The 14,169-nt window shown below is 38.3% G+C and overlaps 1 protein-coding gene across 2 annotated transcripts in view; it reads left to right on the top strand.

The window, feature by feature from the left end:
- Nucleotides 1-14,169, top strand: part of SCML2 (Scm polycomb group protein like 2) — an 86,809-nt gene that overhangs the window by 58,236 nt on the left and 14,404 nt on the right. For both annotated transcript variants that reach the window (XM_075538995.1, XM_075538994.1), the window contains exon 8: nt 10,849-11,000. In XM_075538995.1, coding sequence (XP_075395110.1) covers nt 10,849-11,000 — 152 coding nt within the window. The remainder of the gene's footprint in view (nt 1-10,848; nt 11,001-14,169) is intronic.

The following is a 14,169-nucleotide window of genomic DNA, read 5'->3' as shown; positions in this document are numbered from 1 at the left end:
CAAAACTGCTACAAAAGGCAAAGGCAGCACTTCTCAATGGGAGTGCTCTCTCAGACCCCAGCAGCAAGTGAGTGTAAGTGAAATGTGTTATTTTTTAGAGATTTATTTCTTTCATTACACTTTTAAGGTATTTTTAATATTAAAGCACCAGGATTCTTGGTGTTGAGAGGGAAGCCCTATGTGGGTCATCAAAGAAACTCCAGAAGGCCAATAGAAGAGCTGAAGGCAGAAGTCTGGGCTTGACCACTTATTAGACTCTGGGCATGCTAATTGTTTCTGCTTGGTAAACAAGCAAGGAACTGGGCTAGCCTCTAGTTGAAAAGGAGAGTTTGGTGCAAGGTGGAAAGAGGGATAAAATGTGGAAAGATGGGTTCCATTTCCTTTTAAAAACTTGGGACAGACACTACTAAAAATTGAAGACAGTTTCTCTTTGTAATTTCTCTAATAACTGCCACTTCTTTTCCTTGTAGCAATTAGTTTTAACACAAACCTTTAAAAAGGAAGGTGGGAGCGTGAAATGATGGGGGTTTTGTGCTTGATTTTAGCCACCTAGCAAAGTAGGAAGTAGAGTGAAAAACAGTATTTTTAAGAAATCAGTAATTGATGATAAGAGAAGGGAGTAAGCAGAGATCTGTGGGAGACAAGATTGAGACCAAATGGAGCAGGGGAAATATGACCCGACCAGGACAAGAGTATATAACCTGCTACTATGAATGGAGGGTTGATACTGTGCCTCTAATTGAGCAAGTGGGTAAATGTCTCTTGCTGTTGAGCTAGAGTCAATTCTGATTCATGGTGACCTTCATGTGTTATTACAGAGTAAAACTACTCTGAGAGTTTTCTGGATTATATTCTCGGTGAAAGCAGATTGCCAGGCCCTGCTTCTGAGCACTGCTGTATGAATTTGAACCTTACATCTTTTAATTAATGGCTAAGTACCTAGCTGTACTACCCAGGAATTCTTATTATTGGTTGTTATCATTGAATTCTTGTTATTTTATTTCATTGAATGATGCTGACTCATGGTGACCTTCAGTATCACAGAATGAAATACTGTCTGGTCCTTTAACATCCTCCCAGTTCCTGGTCCATTTGAACCCATTGTTGCAGCAACCATCCATTTCTTGACAGGGTTCTCAATTTCATTGACCCTGTACTTTACTAATGTCCTTTTCTATTGATCTGCTCTTATCTTTGATGTCTCCAAAATAAGTAAAAAGTCTATTCATTCTTGCTTCCTCTAAGCACTTCAGTAACTGTCACCAGGGTTCCTTGAATGGTAAAGCCTTAGGATATTTTAATCTAAAAATCTGAAATGGTCCACTAATTTGTAGCAGTTATTGAAGCCAGTTGAGGACATCTTAACACCTGCTGTATTTTCTTCCATGTACACAGAATTGTATTAATTTGGGCTCATCTTACTCTGTTCTAATAATTAGAGTGGTGTGAAGCTGTGTCTTAATGTGATTTTTATTGACACTCATTATCTTAAGTAGAAGTTAATTTTTAAAATGACTAAGTAGCATTTGAAGCACATTTTTGCCAAGAAAATTATAAAATGCATGTTCAAACTATAGTTTATTTAATGCATATGTTGATGCATATGATAATATGACATTGATTCTCCCAGGCTTATTTGGCTTACTTCCCCTTTTTCAGGGAAAACAAAAATTACTCAGCGCTCTCCTGGCAATTAAAAAAACTTTCGTACTATAGTCCAATATCCAGGATGATGTGTAGTTAGTTTGCTGCTTTTGCAGATCCCCTCCAACATACCAACACTCCTTACTGTAATCCACAGTATTACCCACTTTGTGAAACACTGATATCTGATATAAAATAAAGTCATATATTAAACATTCATTATTTCAACAAACTTTTCTTGGATGTACATATATGTGTCTGGCCCCAGACTAGGTGTTAAAGCTATAAAACAATGGAACTTAACATGATTCCCTAGGGGAACTCAAAAGTGTGGTTGGACAGAGATATACTAGTAAAAACAAGATGCTATATAAGACTCAGGCCTGTAGAGATAAACATAGTCCATGTGTGCTGTGTGAGCATCAAGGATCTCATACTGGAGAGCTTAGTGCTAGAATTTTACAGAGTTAGTAATTAAAAGTTTCAATTATACGATCCTTGAATGAACTACAACTATAAACGATCCTTGAACGAACTACAAGCCTTTCTTTTGTGAAGTATTTTGTTTTGTTCTTTGTCAGTGGTTTGTTTTTGTTGTTTTGTTGTCTGGTTGTATACTGTTGCTTTGTTTTCCTCTGTCTTGTTTTCGTGCATGTTAGTGTCTCCACAGGTCTGTCTGAATAGGACAAGCTGGATGAACTATCTGGAGGAAAAACAACGGGACCGACGGTTCCAGAAGGACTTGGGGTGGGGGATAGGGGGCGGTAAGGAAGTGGTGTTAACAAACACAGGGACAAGGGAACAACATGGGACCCAAAATGGTAGAGAGGGGGGAGTGGCAGGCCTGATGGGGAACGATCAAGGGTAAGGTTGCATAGAGAAGAGGTATAGCTGTAGCCCAGGTGGGGATGGAGCAGGGTAGTGGGGCAGGAGGAAAGTCAAGAGAGAGGGAGGAAGGAGCTGGGAGTCAAGGGGCATTTATGAAGGTCTAGACAAAGACATGTACATGCAAACATATATCTGAGGATGGGGAAATAGATCTAAGTGTACATTTATAGGTTTAATATTAAGGTGACTAAAGGACCTTGGGCCTCTACTCAAGCACTCCCTCAATGCATGAATACTTTTGTTTATTAAATTGGCACTCTATGATGTTCACTTTTCCGACACAACTGCTGAAGCCAAAGTGGGTGAACAAAGTAAATGTGGTGAAGAAAGCTGATGGTGCCCGGCTGTCAAAAGAGATAGTGACTGGGGTCTTAAAAGCTTGAAGATAAGCAACAAAGCCCACATGGAAGAACACCAGCCTGTGTGATCGAGTGGTCCCAAAGGGATCAGTTATCAGGTATCAAAGAACAAAAAATCATCATATCATTGGCTGCACACCTCCATGATAGGATCGCTGAAGACAGATGGGTGCATAAGCAAATGTGGCGAAGAAAGCTGATGATGGTGCCCGGCTATCAAAAGAGATAGTGTCTGGGGTCCTAAAGGCTTGAAGGTGAACAAGCAGCCATCTAGCTCAGAAGCAAAAAAGCCCACATGGAAGAAGCACACCAGCCAGTGCAATCACGAGGTGCCCAAGGGACCAGGTATAAGGCATCATGCAAAAAAAGGAAAAGAATATATGTATGGGTATATATATGTATATATATATGGGTATATATATATATGTGTGTGTGTATATATATATATATATATATATACACACCATATTGAATGAAGGGGGAAGTACAGAGTGGAGACCCAAGGCCCAAGTGTTGGTCACTGGAGATCCCCTTATAGAGGGGTTTAGGAGAGGAGATGGGCCAGTCAGGGTGCGAGGTAGTACCGATGAAGAACACAGCTTTCCCCCAGATCCTGGATGCTTCCTCCCCGCAACTACCATGATCCGAATTCTACCTTGCAGGCTGGATAGGGCAGAGGTTGTACACTGGTACATATGAGGGTTAGAGGCACAGGGAATCCAGGGTGGATGATACCTTCAGGACCAAGGGTGTGAGGGGCGATGCTGAGAGAGTGTAGGGTGAGTGGGTTGGAAAGGGGGAACTGATTACAAGGATCCACATGTGACCTCCTCCCTGGGAGAGGGACGGCAGAGAAGGGGGGAAGGGAGACTCTGGATAGGGCAAGATATGACAAAATAACGAGGTATAAATTATCAAGGGCACATGAGGGAGGGGGGAGTGGGGAGGGAGGGGGAAAAAAAAGAGGACCTGATGCAAAGGGCTTAAGTGGAGAGCAAATGCTTTGAGAATGATTGGGGCAGGGAATGTATGGATGTGCTTTATACAATTGATGTATGTATATGTATGGATTGTGATAAGAGTTGTATGAGTCCTTAATAAAATGTAAAAAAAGGAAAGGAAAAAAAAGAAAAGAATGATTAGGGCAAAGACTGTACAGATGTGCTTTATATAATTGATGTATGTATATGTATGGATTGTGATAAGAGTTGTATGAGCCCCTAATAAAAAAAGTGTCAAAAGTTTCAATTATAATAAAATATGCAGTAGTTTAGCACTTGACAAGGCAGAGGGAGACATTACCTGGAACAAGAATCAGCCTCTGCCAAAAGGCATAATGGTTAAGAATATGTGGGGACTTAAAGCAGATGGTTATAGCTGAGTCTATAGTGACCTTTGAGGGAGAGAAGACATGAGGCTGTGAAGATAAGCAGAGGGCAGATAGTGCAGGGCTTCAGGCACTCGGCTTATGAGTTAAGATTTTAGCATATCAGTAATTTGTCATTACTGAAAGGGAAAAGTGACATAAAATGTGTATTTTAGAACGGTCATACTTCTTTTTTTAATTATATGACATTTTAAGGGTCATAATTATTAAGACTAAATTGTGGGTTAGAAAAGGCTACCAGGAATTACCAGTAAGAGGCTCATGTAGCTACATAATGAGGTCCTAAACCAAGTTCTTTGCAATAAACCTGAAGAACACATCTGAGAAATAGTGGTGTATATGATTTGTATGCTTGACTGCTGACTGAATAAAAGGTTGGAGGTTTCACTTCACACAGAGGCAGGTCATGCCTGGTGTTCTTCTTCCCAAAAACGTATCCACTGAAAACCCAGTGGAACATAGTTTTAATTGGACACATGTAGGGTCATCATTAGTAGAAATCAATTCAGCGACTGAATTTTTAGACTTGATTCTGAAGCATTGGCCTGCTAACTGAAAGGTCATTGGTTCAAACTCACCAGATTCTCTGTGGGGGAAAGATGAAACTTTTTGCTTCTGTGAATGTAGGTAGCCTCAGAAACTTGTGTAGGGTCTTCGAGAGTCAGAATCGATTCAATGGCAGTGAGTAGACATGTAGGGAGGAAGAGTACAAGACTGACAAGATTTCTGACCTAAGATACAGAATGTCATTCATCAAGTAGGATATATATATATATAGGATAAGCACAATGACTTCTGCTTTGGGACATACTGAGTCTAAGATGGGTGCTTAGATATCTGTACGTTCTGGTGGCACAGTGGTTAATCATTTGACTCACATGCTGCCCCATGTGGTAGTCCACTCCCTTAAAGGATTGCTGTATTAAAAATGCTCAGGTAAAGTTGTATAATGTCCTATAAGGTCATTATGAGTTGGAGTTGATTTGAAGATGGTAAGTTTTACTTAATATTTATTTAGTTATCTAAAGGAGCTATGGATTCCTGGTGTTACTATTGGGTAAACATTGGGCTGCTAAACACAAGGTCGACGGTTCCAACCCCACTAATTGCTTCACAGAGAAAGAGAGAGCTGTTTGCTCTTGTAAGATTTAAACTTTATTAAACCAAAGGGGCAGTTCTCTACTCTGTCCTATAGGAACACTATGAGTCAGAATCAACTCAATGGCAGTGAGTTTTTTGTTTCTGTTTCTCCTTAAAAAATAGAAGCAGCCCATTGTAAAGTAAGAAAATAGTGATACTAGTGAATGTGGACTTTTTTTAAAAGAATGTTGGCTGTAAAGAGTAAGGAGTTAAGATGTTAGCTAGGAAAAATGTTGATAGATAGGCTCCTTTTTGTGGCAGTGCTTGGGAAGTTTTGCTTGCTGACCAAAGGGTCAGCTATTCAACCCCATCAACTGCATCATGGGAGTACAGATAAGGCAGTCTGCTCCCATAAAGATTTATAGCCTCGGGTCCAGATGAGTCAATCAATTAGATGGCAATGGGATTGAGTGTTTCTGGAGAAACTTTGCTTGCTTATGTTTGCCAGGCATACCCAGCAAGGTTTCTCCAAATATCCAAACCACTGAAGAGGATAAAGGAGTGCCCTTGGTTTGGGAAGGGAGAATGAGAATAGAGACCAGGTGTGGTGGTGGTGATACTGCTGTTACTGATAGCAAGACCTAACATTTGGTGAGTATGTACTGTGCATCTGGAGAGAGCCCAGGTTTCCTAGTGGTTATGTGTTGGGCTGCTAACTGCAAGGTCAGTAGTTCAGAACCACCACAGTTACTGTCTGGAACACCCACAGGGGGTCGCTTTGAGTCAACATTGACTAGATGGCTGTGAATCTCCTGGGAGAAAGAAATTGCCACACCTGCTAGCGTGAATGACTGACCTCCTGCTGCTGCTTCTCCTTTTTCTCCCCTGCCCAAGTGAACACAGGCTGTTAAATAAAGGGGAGGAAGTTCCCCCTGAGAGTAGCAAGGGCTTCTGGGGAATGTAGTCCCAAGATTTTGCAGGAGTTCTAAAAAAGCTAAGTCCAAATCTCCACCTTCACTCTCATGCCTTACCATATGGTACTTGGTAGTATTTTCTCTTTAAAATCATGTTTTCCCATCTGCTTTTTAAAAAGTCCAAGCCTCCCTCTGTCAGAGAGAACCTATTAACTATCTACTTCACCATCACATAGGAGTTCACACATGCACCTTAATACGAGAGTCAATTTGATAGCCTCTTTTGAAAGAAGAAAGGTGGCATAATGGAAAAAGAATAACTGATTAAATACCATGAAGAGAAAGGAAATAATTGTCATTATAATGTTCTAAAAGTACCAACGACGTTGAGTTGTTAGGGCACAAAAGAAGTTGGATTTAGAAACAAATGCAAGGAAAATATGAGAAAGCTTGGAAATAAAAATATTACATAATGGAATTGATTAAGAGATGGTTAAGGTCGCTCCTAAAAGATAGCCTTTAGTCTTCTCATAAAGTAGAAGTTGCCCATAAAGGTGGGGGAGGGAGGATAGAAACAAACATGGGGAAAAGGTTCTACCACAGGAACATACTTAGAATTCAGAATCAGAGCAGTGTAGTCTGGATTTTAGAGAGACTGTAGCATCCTAATATATAGCAAGGTTTGGCAAACCACAGCTTGAGGGCTACATTCAACTCAAGGCTTAGTTTTTATATATTGCATTAGCTAAGAACAATTTTTATAAATGAAGACTACAGACAGACATAGTATATGGCCTGCAAAATCTGGCTTGGTACCCAAAATATTTTCTTACAGACCTATTTGCTATTCTATATAGTTTGGGAGCCCTGGTTCTATAGTGATTACTTGTTGGGCTGCAAACTGCAAGATCAGCAATTCAAAGCCAGTCAAAGGGAGAAAAACTGGGCTTCCTATATCCACAAAGAGTTACAGTCTAGGAAAACCACAGGGGTAATTCTACCTTGTCCTATAGGGTCATGATGAGTTGACAGTGAGTGAGCTCAGGACCAGATAATCTTGTTGATTAGAGCTTGGAGAGCTGCTAGGTATGATCAAAGATCAAAGAAAAATGAAGGGATACTAGTTAGAAAGATATTGGTGGAGGTGGAAAGGTGGGTATAGATTGAATAGGGAGATAAGTAAATCCAGAAGAAAGCTAATGGATTGGATGAAAATAGATGCTTGTTGCTCTGACTTAATGTTCTATAATTTACCTCTAGGTCAGCGGTTCTCAACCTGTGGGTCACCACCCCTTTGGGGGGGTCGAACAACCCTTTCACACGGGTTGCCTTATTCATAACAGTAGGAAAATGTCAGGAAATAGCAACGAAAATAATTTTATGTGGGGGCTCACCACAACATGAGGAACTGTCTGTATTAAAGGGTCGAGACTTTAGGAAGGGTGAGAACCACTGCTTTGTAATGGCTGCAACAGGATTTAATAAGGATGTTAAATTCTCATGCCAGTAAGAAAGGCATCAGAGTAGTTACTTACCAGGACCAGTTTCAAAGCTTCAGGTCTGCTAATTCTCAAAGGGGCTTTGAACTTTGCTGTTAGTCTCAATTTTAAGGCTCAAGTTTTGTGACTCAGCAAAACCAGCTCCCTGAATTAAGTGCCCAAAGGCACCCCACTCCAGTAAAGCTCAGCAAGTCTAACTTTTCCAATTAAGTTCCCAGAGGGACCCCTACTCAGTAAGTGAGCCTCCTAAAGGAAAACACAGCTTTACTGGCTCCTTGGGTTGGGAAATCTGTTTCATGCTCTGGCTTTTGGTTCTGTTTCTGCTCAGCTGATATTGTAGCCGTCATGTGGATTCAGAAGGTTCACTGTGCAGGAGTCTTGGGCCCAGGGGACATGCTCCATTCCTGGATCTTGGTAGTAATGAGATTCTTCCTCCTGCTTTTCAGAGAACTAATTTTATACACAGCAGCATGCCACTCCAGGGAATCCTGTTCAATTTCTCAGAAGTGAATCCTCTCAGTGTATCTTTCCTCACCTTTTTACCAGAACCATACAGGGAAAGGTCATTTGATAATAGTTAGAAACTTTGATTAGGACCACATTAAATAATTAACTGCTCTGCACTTGTGATGAGATGTTATCATTGGAATGTAAATCATGGTCAGTCAATATGAAGTAAAGATGATGGGTGAGGAAGTTGGGAGTTTGAGGTAGAGGATGATAAAGTTAGAGTAGTGTGTTGTGTTAGAACGGGAATAAAAGGAAAGCAGAGCCAGAGCATGGGTTTTAATTAACAGGTTTTATTAGAGTTAATGACCTGCCTGGAATGAGAGTAAAGGGGGGTCGCATGAGGGGAGATTGGAAGACAGAGTAGAGACAGTAGCCTCTCTTCACTTACTTTTGAATGAAAGTAAGGGAGAGCTAGAGTGAAGAAGAGACAGAGGAACGTGTGGCCACATGAGAAAGTGAAGAAAAAGCGAACAAACGAATCTCGTGTTAATAAACTTTAAGGACAGAAACAAATTATTTTATCTAAAAGGAGCCTGTACTTCCCCCATGAGCTGTGGCACCAGCGGACCAGTGAAGAATGTGGGGAAGGTTTCTGTTTGTCTTGAAAAGGTGAGATGTCACATTATGCTCAGTGGGGATGGAGAAGGGGGTTAGAGACACTGGCTGTAGCTGAGAACCATAGAGTTACTGCTGGACCCTTTAGTTAGTTGCTATCAAGTCGTTTGCAACTCTTATGTCCAACAGAATGAAACACTACCCAGCTAACTGCCCAACTATCTTTACGTTTGAGCCAATCATCAAAGCCGTTGTGTCAATCCATCTTCGTGGGAGTCTTCCTTTTTTCCCCATGTCCTATGTTCTTCCATTTTGATTTTTTAACCTCAGGTCTTTACATGCTTCTTTATAATACTTTATTTTTTGAAGTTTTCTATTCTGTTCTTTTACTTTGTTTTCTTTTCCGTTTGTTTTAGTTACTCATAAGGCCAAGAACAAGTTTTGGTGGTTCTTCTGACATCTGTTTTGATCTTTTCTTTCTTTTCCTGTCTTTAATAACCTTTTTTTTCCTTTATGTATGATGCTCTTGATGTCCCACAGCTCATCAAATTTTTTTCTGTCATTAGTCTTAAATATGTCAAATCTGTTCTTGAGATTCACTCCACATTCAGGTGGGATAGACTTAAATTCATATTTGGCTTTCATGGACTTATTTCATTTTCTTCATCTTCACCCTGAACTTGCATGTGAGCAACTGGTGGTCTGTTCTATATTCAGCCCCTAGCCTCATTTTGGCTGCTGATAACGAGCTTCCACTAGAATTACCAAACTCACTGCTATCAAGTCAATGCCGGCTAATAGTGACCCCTTGTGGGTTTCAGAGACTGTTTACAAGAGTAGGAAACCAAGTCTCCAGAGTTGCTGCTGCTGATTTCAACTGCTGACAATGTGGATCGTAGCCCAATGAGTAATCACTACTACCAGGGCTACTTCCACTCTTATAAGAAGGTAAATTAACATGTGAGGAGGAAAGTGATCTAGGCAGTTAAATGGTCCTCAGTTTGCCCTGGCAACTTGGGAGTAAGCTGTCCTTCCTCTTGATTTATTAAGCTATAGAAGACAAATAGGACTGCAGAGAGAGTTATTATCAGGCAGATGTTATATTTACACATTTGGAGTATGGAAGGAGCAAAGTACTAGATTGATTTCAAGTTGTAAAAGGAAGTTTTCACAATACAATTGAGTTTTTTACATAGAACTATAAATGGCTTAAGTTATACAACTACGCTTATAAAAGTTTATGTAACATTATAGTATGTAAAATTTATTTTTGTAATGCGTTATAGAATTAAGAATTTAAAAAATATTATTACTTAATGGTGAAATGGATAAAAGTAATCTGGCCAGGAGCCAATAACCTTTTGAAATATTAAAACTATCTGGATTGAGCTATTAGACAATTAGTATAATCAAATTGCTTGAGTACGGTGATCTTTCCATGATAACATAAATATAGAGTCTATATGGCAGAATATGCATCTGTATTATTGGACATACTCATAGTAACTTAGTATTAACCATTAAAAATAAAGAGCAGGGAATTCCCCTGGCTTTTTAAAAGAACTAGGAGCTCTAGATGGTTGGTTCATTATGTTTTTCTACATGGATTGGTAAAAAGTTTCTGAATAAGGCATTATTGGATAGTGTTCTGAAGGAAAGACTTTTCTGTGCTAAGGACTAAAACTATGGGAAGCAGCCAAAAAGTAAATTGCTAAAAGTTTTCACTGTGCAAGATTTGAAGTTACTGGTTGTTAAATGAATCTTTATTTTGTGTTTGTGTGTATAATTAGACCTCTACTTTTGACAATATAAAATCTTAACACTTTGATTGAATTTTTATAGCCTGTAGGAATGTTTTCAAAAGGAGTTTGAATCTCTTTTGCATAATAAGACCAAAATGCCTTAGTTATGGAATTTACATTAATTTGTGTGGGTGGGTTGTATATATCTCTACACCCCCCCAGTTTCAATTAAAAATAATCTAACAAAAATTTAATCTTTCCTTTACAAAGTGTACCAACATTCAATGCCGTCTCCACAGAAAACTGAACCAGAATCAATACAGACGAAGAAAACAACTAGGACTAAATCACTTGCACAGATGACAGTCTCTAAGAAGGGCAATTCTCTTAAAAACAACACATCAAAGAAAAAAACTCAAAAGGTTAGTATTATCTCCTACTCTCTAATTTGTATTTTATGGCTTTATATAATGCCTTATTTGTAACACACAGTTTAGAAATTTTGTAAGAGGAGTATGAGACCCTTTAGGAATATACAAATGGGCTCTTTATAACTCCTCTGGTATGGAGATTGATATTTCTTATGAACAAACTTAAATTTTTAATAGTGTTGTACTTCTTCAAAACCAATATAAGCACTGCATAGATATTTTTATATTCAGTTAATTTAAAACTTGGTGTGATTTAAAGATCAACATGAGTTGAATTTTCTGTATGCAAATTATACCTCAGTAATCTGGGGACAAATCTATTTGATAAACTTGATTATGCTGAAATCAAATCCTATCTCACTGAAAACAACTCTAAAGTTTGGAAATAATACGAAAAGCAACTACCACTAAAGTCAATGAAGAGTGAACAGAAGCAGACATACCTTGATAAGAGCATATACTAGGAGGAGAGGGGTATATAAAGTGACTCCGTTTTTTCGAAACTTTTAGCCTCAGGTCACATTCACCCCATATAGCCTGCGACTCATCACAATATTAGTGGAAAATTTAAAGTCTCCGTGGTTGTGGTGTGTGTGTGTGGGGAGGCATTAGAAAAGTGAGGCCAGAAAAACTGTGACTGCTAAAAAGAATGATATCTACTCTTAGAAGGGAAAGAGCCAGAAAAGGGATCCCAAATTCTGTCTACTAACATCTATGACCGACTCCTGATCCAAGGATGCCCAAATGCATACTGGTTGGCCTAACTAAATAGAGGGAAGACTTGAGCTAAGGCTGGAATGATTCCCAAAATCAGAATTTGAAGTTCAACTGCAACCAAAATAGTTAGCTACTAAAATAAAAGAAATATTTATTAGAAAAAAAAGTTCAGAATCTCCATAAATTAGCATTCACGATGTCTGAGGTACAATCCAAAATTACCTGGCATGCAAGCATAGTAAGAGAAACATATTCTTTTTTTTTAACATTTTATTAGGGACTCATACAACTCATTACAATCCATACATACATCAATTGTATAAAGCACATCTGTACATTCTTTGCCCTAATCATTTTCAAAGAATTTGCTCTCCACTTAAGCCCTTTGCATCAAGTCCTCTTTTTCTCCCCTCCCTCCCCACTTCCCCCTCCCTCATGTGCCCTTGATAATTTATAAATTATTATTTTGTCATATCTTTCCCTGTCCAGCGTCTCCCTTCACCCTCTTCTGTTGTCCGTCCCCCAGGGAGGAGGTCACATGTAGAACATATTCTTAAAATTTACAACTGAAAGGAGAAAGTCAATTAAAATAGAACCTTTAGATGAACCTGATGTTAAGACTTCGCAAATAAGAATTTTTCAAGTGGCTGTTGATTTTTTTTTACATTGATTTTAAGTACAGGAGAGGTAGACCATCTTAGCAGAGAAACAAAAAAGATAAAAACAAATGGACTAGAAATTTAGAAACTGAAAAATGCAGTATTTAAAATAAATTTTCATTGAACAGAATTAATTGGTAGAGTTGACAGAGGAAAGAGTAAATGAACCCGAGGATAGAAGAATAAGTATTACCTAATGTGAGGAACTGAGACCATTAAAAAAAATAAGGTGAAAAATTAGAAAAGAAAACGACCAGTACCCCAGGACCTTTTGTTCAGACTTAGAGTAACCCTATGTACAACAGAAAGACACACTTCCCGGTCCTGCACCAGCATCACAGTTGTTAGTACATGTGAGCCCATTGTTGGAGCCACTATGGCAGTCCTTGTCAAGGACCTTCCTCTTTTTTTCCTTGCCTCTGTACCTTCACTAAGCATTACATCCTTCTCCAAAGACTGGTCTCTCAAGACAGTATCTCCAGAGCAGGTGAGACAAAGTTCTCACCATCCTTGCTTCTGGATATTAATGAATATAATATTTCTGTTTTCAGCTAATGTGTGCAATGTGAAGCAACACGAAAAACCATTTTTTTCAAATTAAAAATGTTTATATTCATTCTTTTATGTTAAAACAAAAATTTCTAAAAAGAAGCTAATAAGGGAACTGAAAAATGAAATATATAATACTTAAAATGTATTTTAAGACCTAAAAGATACATTAGAAGTATCAGTGATAGATATGTAATGCAGGATTTTCAGTGCCTAGACAAAAATCTCTGCGATTAATTAGTCTAATGGTGAAGAGATAATTCCAAATAGTTTATTTTTGTTCCTTTATTTTCACATAACTTTTTAAGTGCTTTTTTGACAACTCGAAAGAGATCTTTTAAAAAACATTGTTTTTTCTTAATGGGAGCAGAAATGAGATTTTTCAACTAATTTACTGAAGCACCCTCTTACAAACCTGCATTAGATTAAAAAATCAAAATGTAAAGCTCTTGTTTCCACACATATCCTCTATTCACCTCTATACACTTTTGAAAGCAATGTTTCCATGTCTTTATCCCTTCTCTGAAGAATTCTTCAATGCTCTGATTTTTACATCACACCAAAATGACATCTTTGAAGGACTCATGTTCCTTTTAAATATTTTTTCTAAGTAAATGTTCCCTTTGTTCAATTTGCACAGTTAATACAGACACTGTCTTGGTATGTCCCAACTCAGAAGATTCAGATTTTTAAAATACTAAAAGAACAAAATTATAGCAATACAATAATTGTAATTTGACTCTTAAATATAACACAAGACTTACTGGAATGCTGTGAAATTACATTCATTAGTTTTAAGAAACAAAAATTAAATGACATAGAATAGTACCCTAGTATTTTCTCTTTTGTCCTGCCTTTTATATGTTATCTATTAGCACTTTTTCTAGACACAAGCCTTGCAAGATTGAAGAGTTGTGTAAAGGTACCTCTCAGAACCCCCCCATGAGTTGGTATACAGTAAACAAATCACTAGTGTCCAGAAGACACTTGGTTCTTTTATGAAACATGCATAATTTTGTATGGACCTCAACAGACCATTTAAACTGTCAAAATTTGTATATACAATATGGAGACATGCAGGCTCATTAACAGTAAAGAGTGATTGCTGAAAGCAAGCCCTTCTGCATTCTTTTTTTTTGTTTGTATTGCCATTTGATGTTTTGCTCTGGAGTAGGGATTTATAGATTTTCTTTAGCAGTGCAAAAAATGCTCTTGCAGGGAACCTCAAAATAGAA

Source organism: Tenrec ecaudatus, chromosome X (genome assembly GCF_050624435.1).
Source record: "Tenrec ecaudatus isolate mTenEca1 chromosome X, mTenEca1.hap1, whole genome shotgun sequence".
NCBI lineage: Eukaryota > Metazoa > Chordata > Mammalia > Afrosoricida > Tenrecidae > Tenrec > Tenrec ecaudatus.
This window is presented reverse-complemented; position numbering and strand designations above follow the sequence as displayed.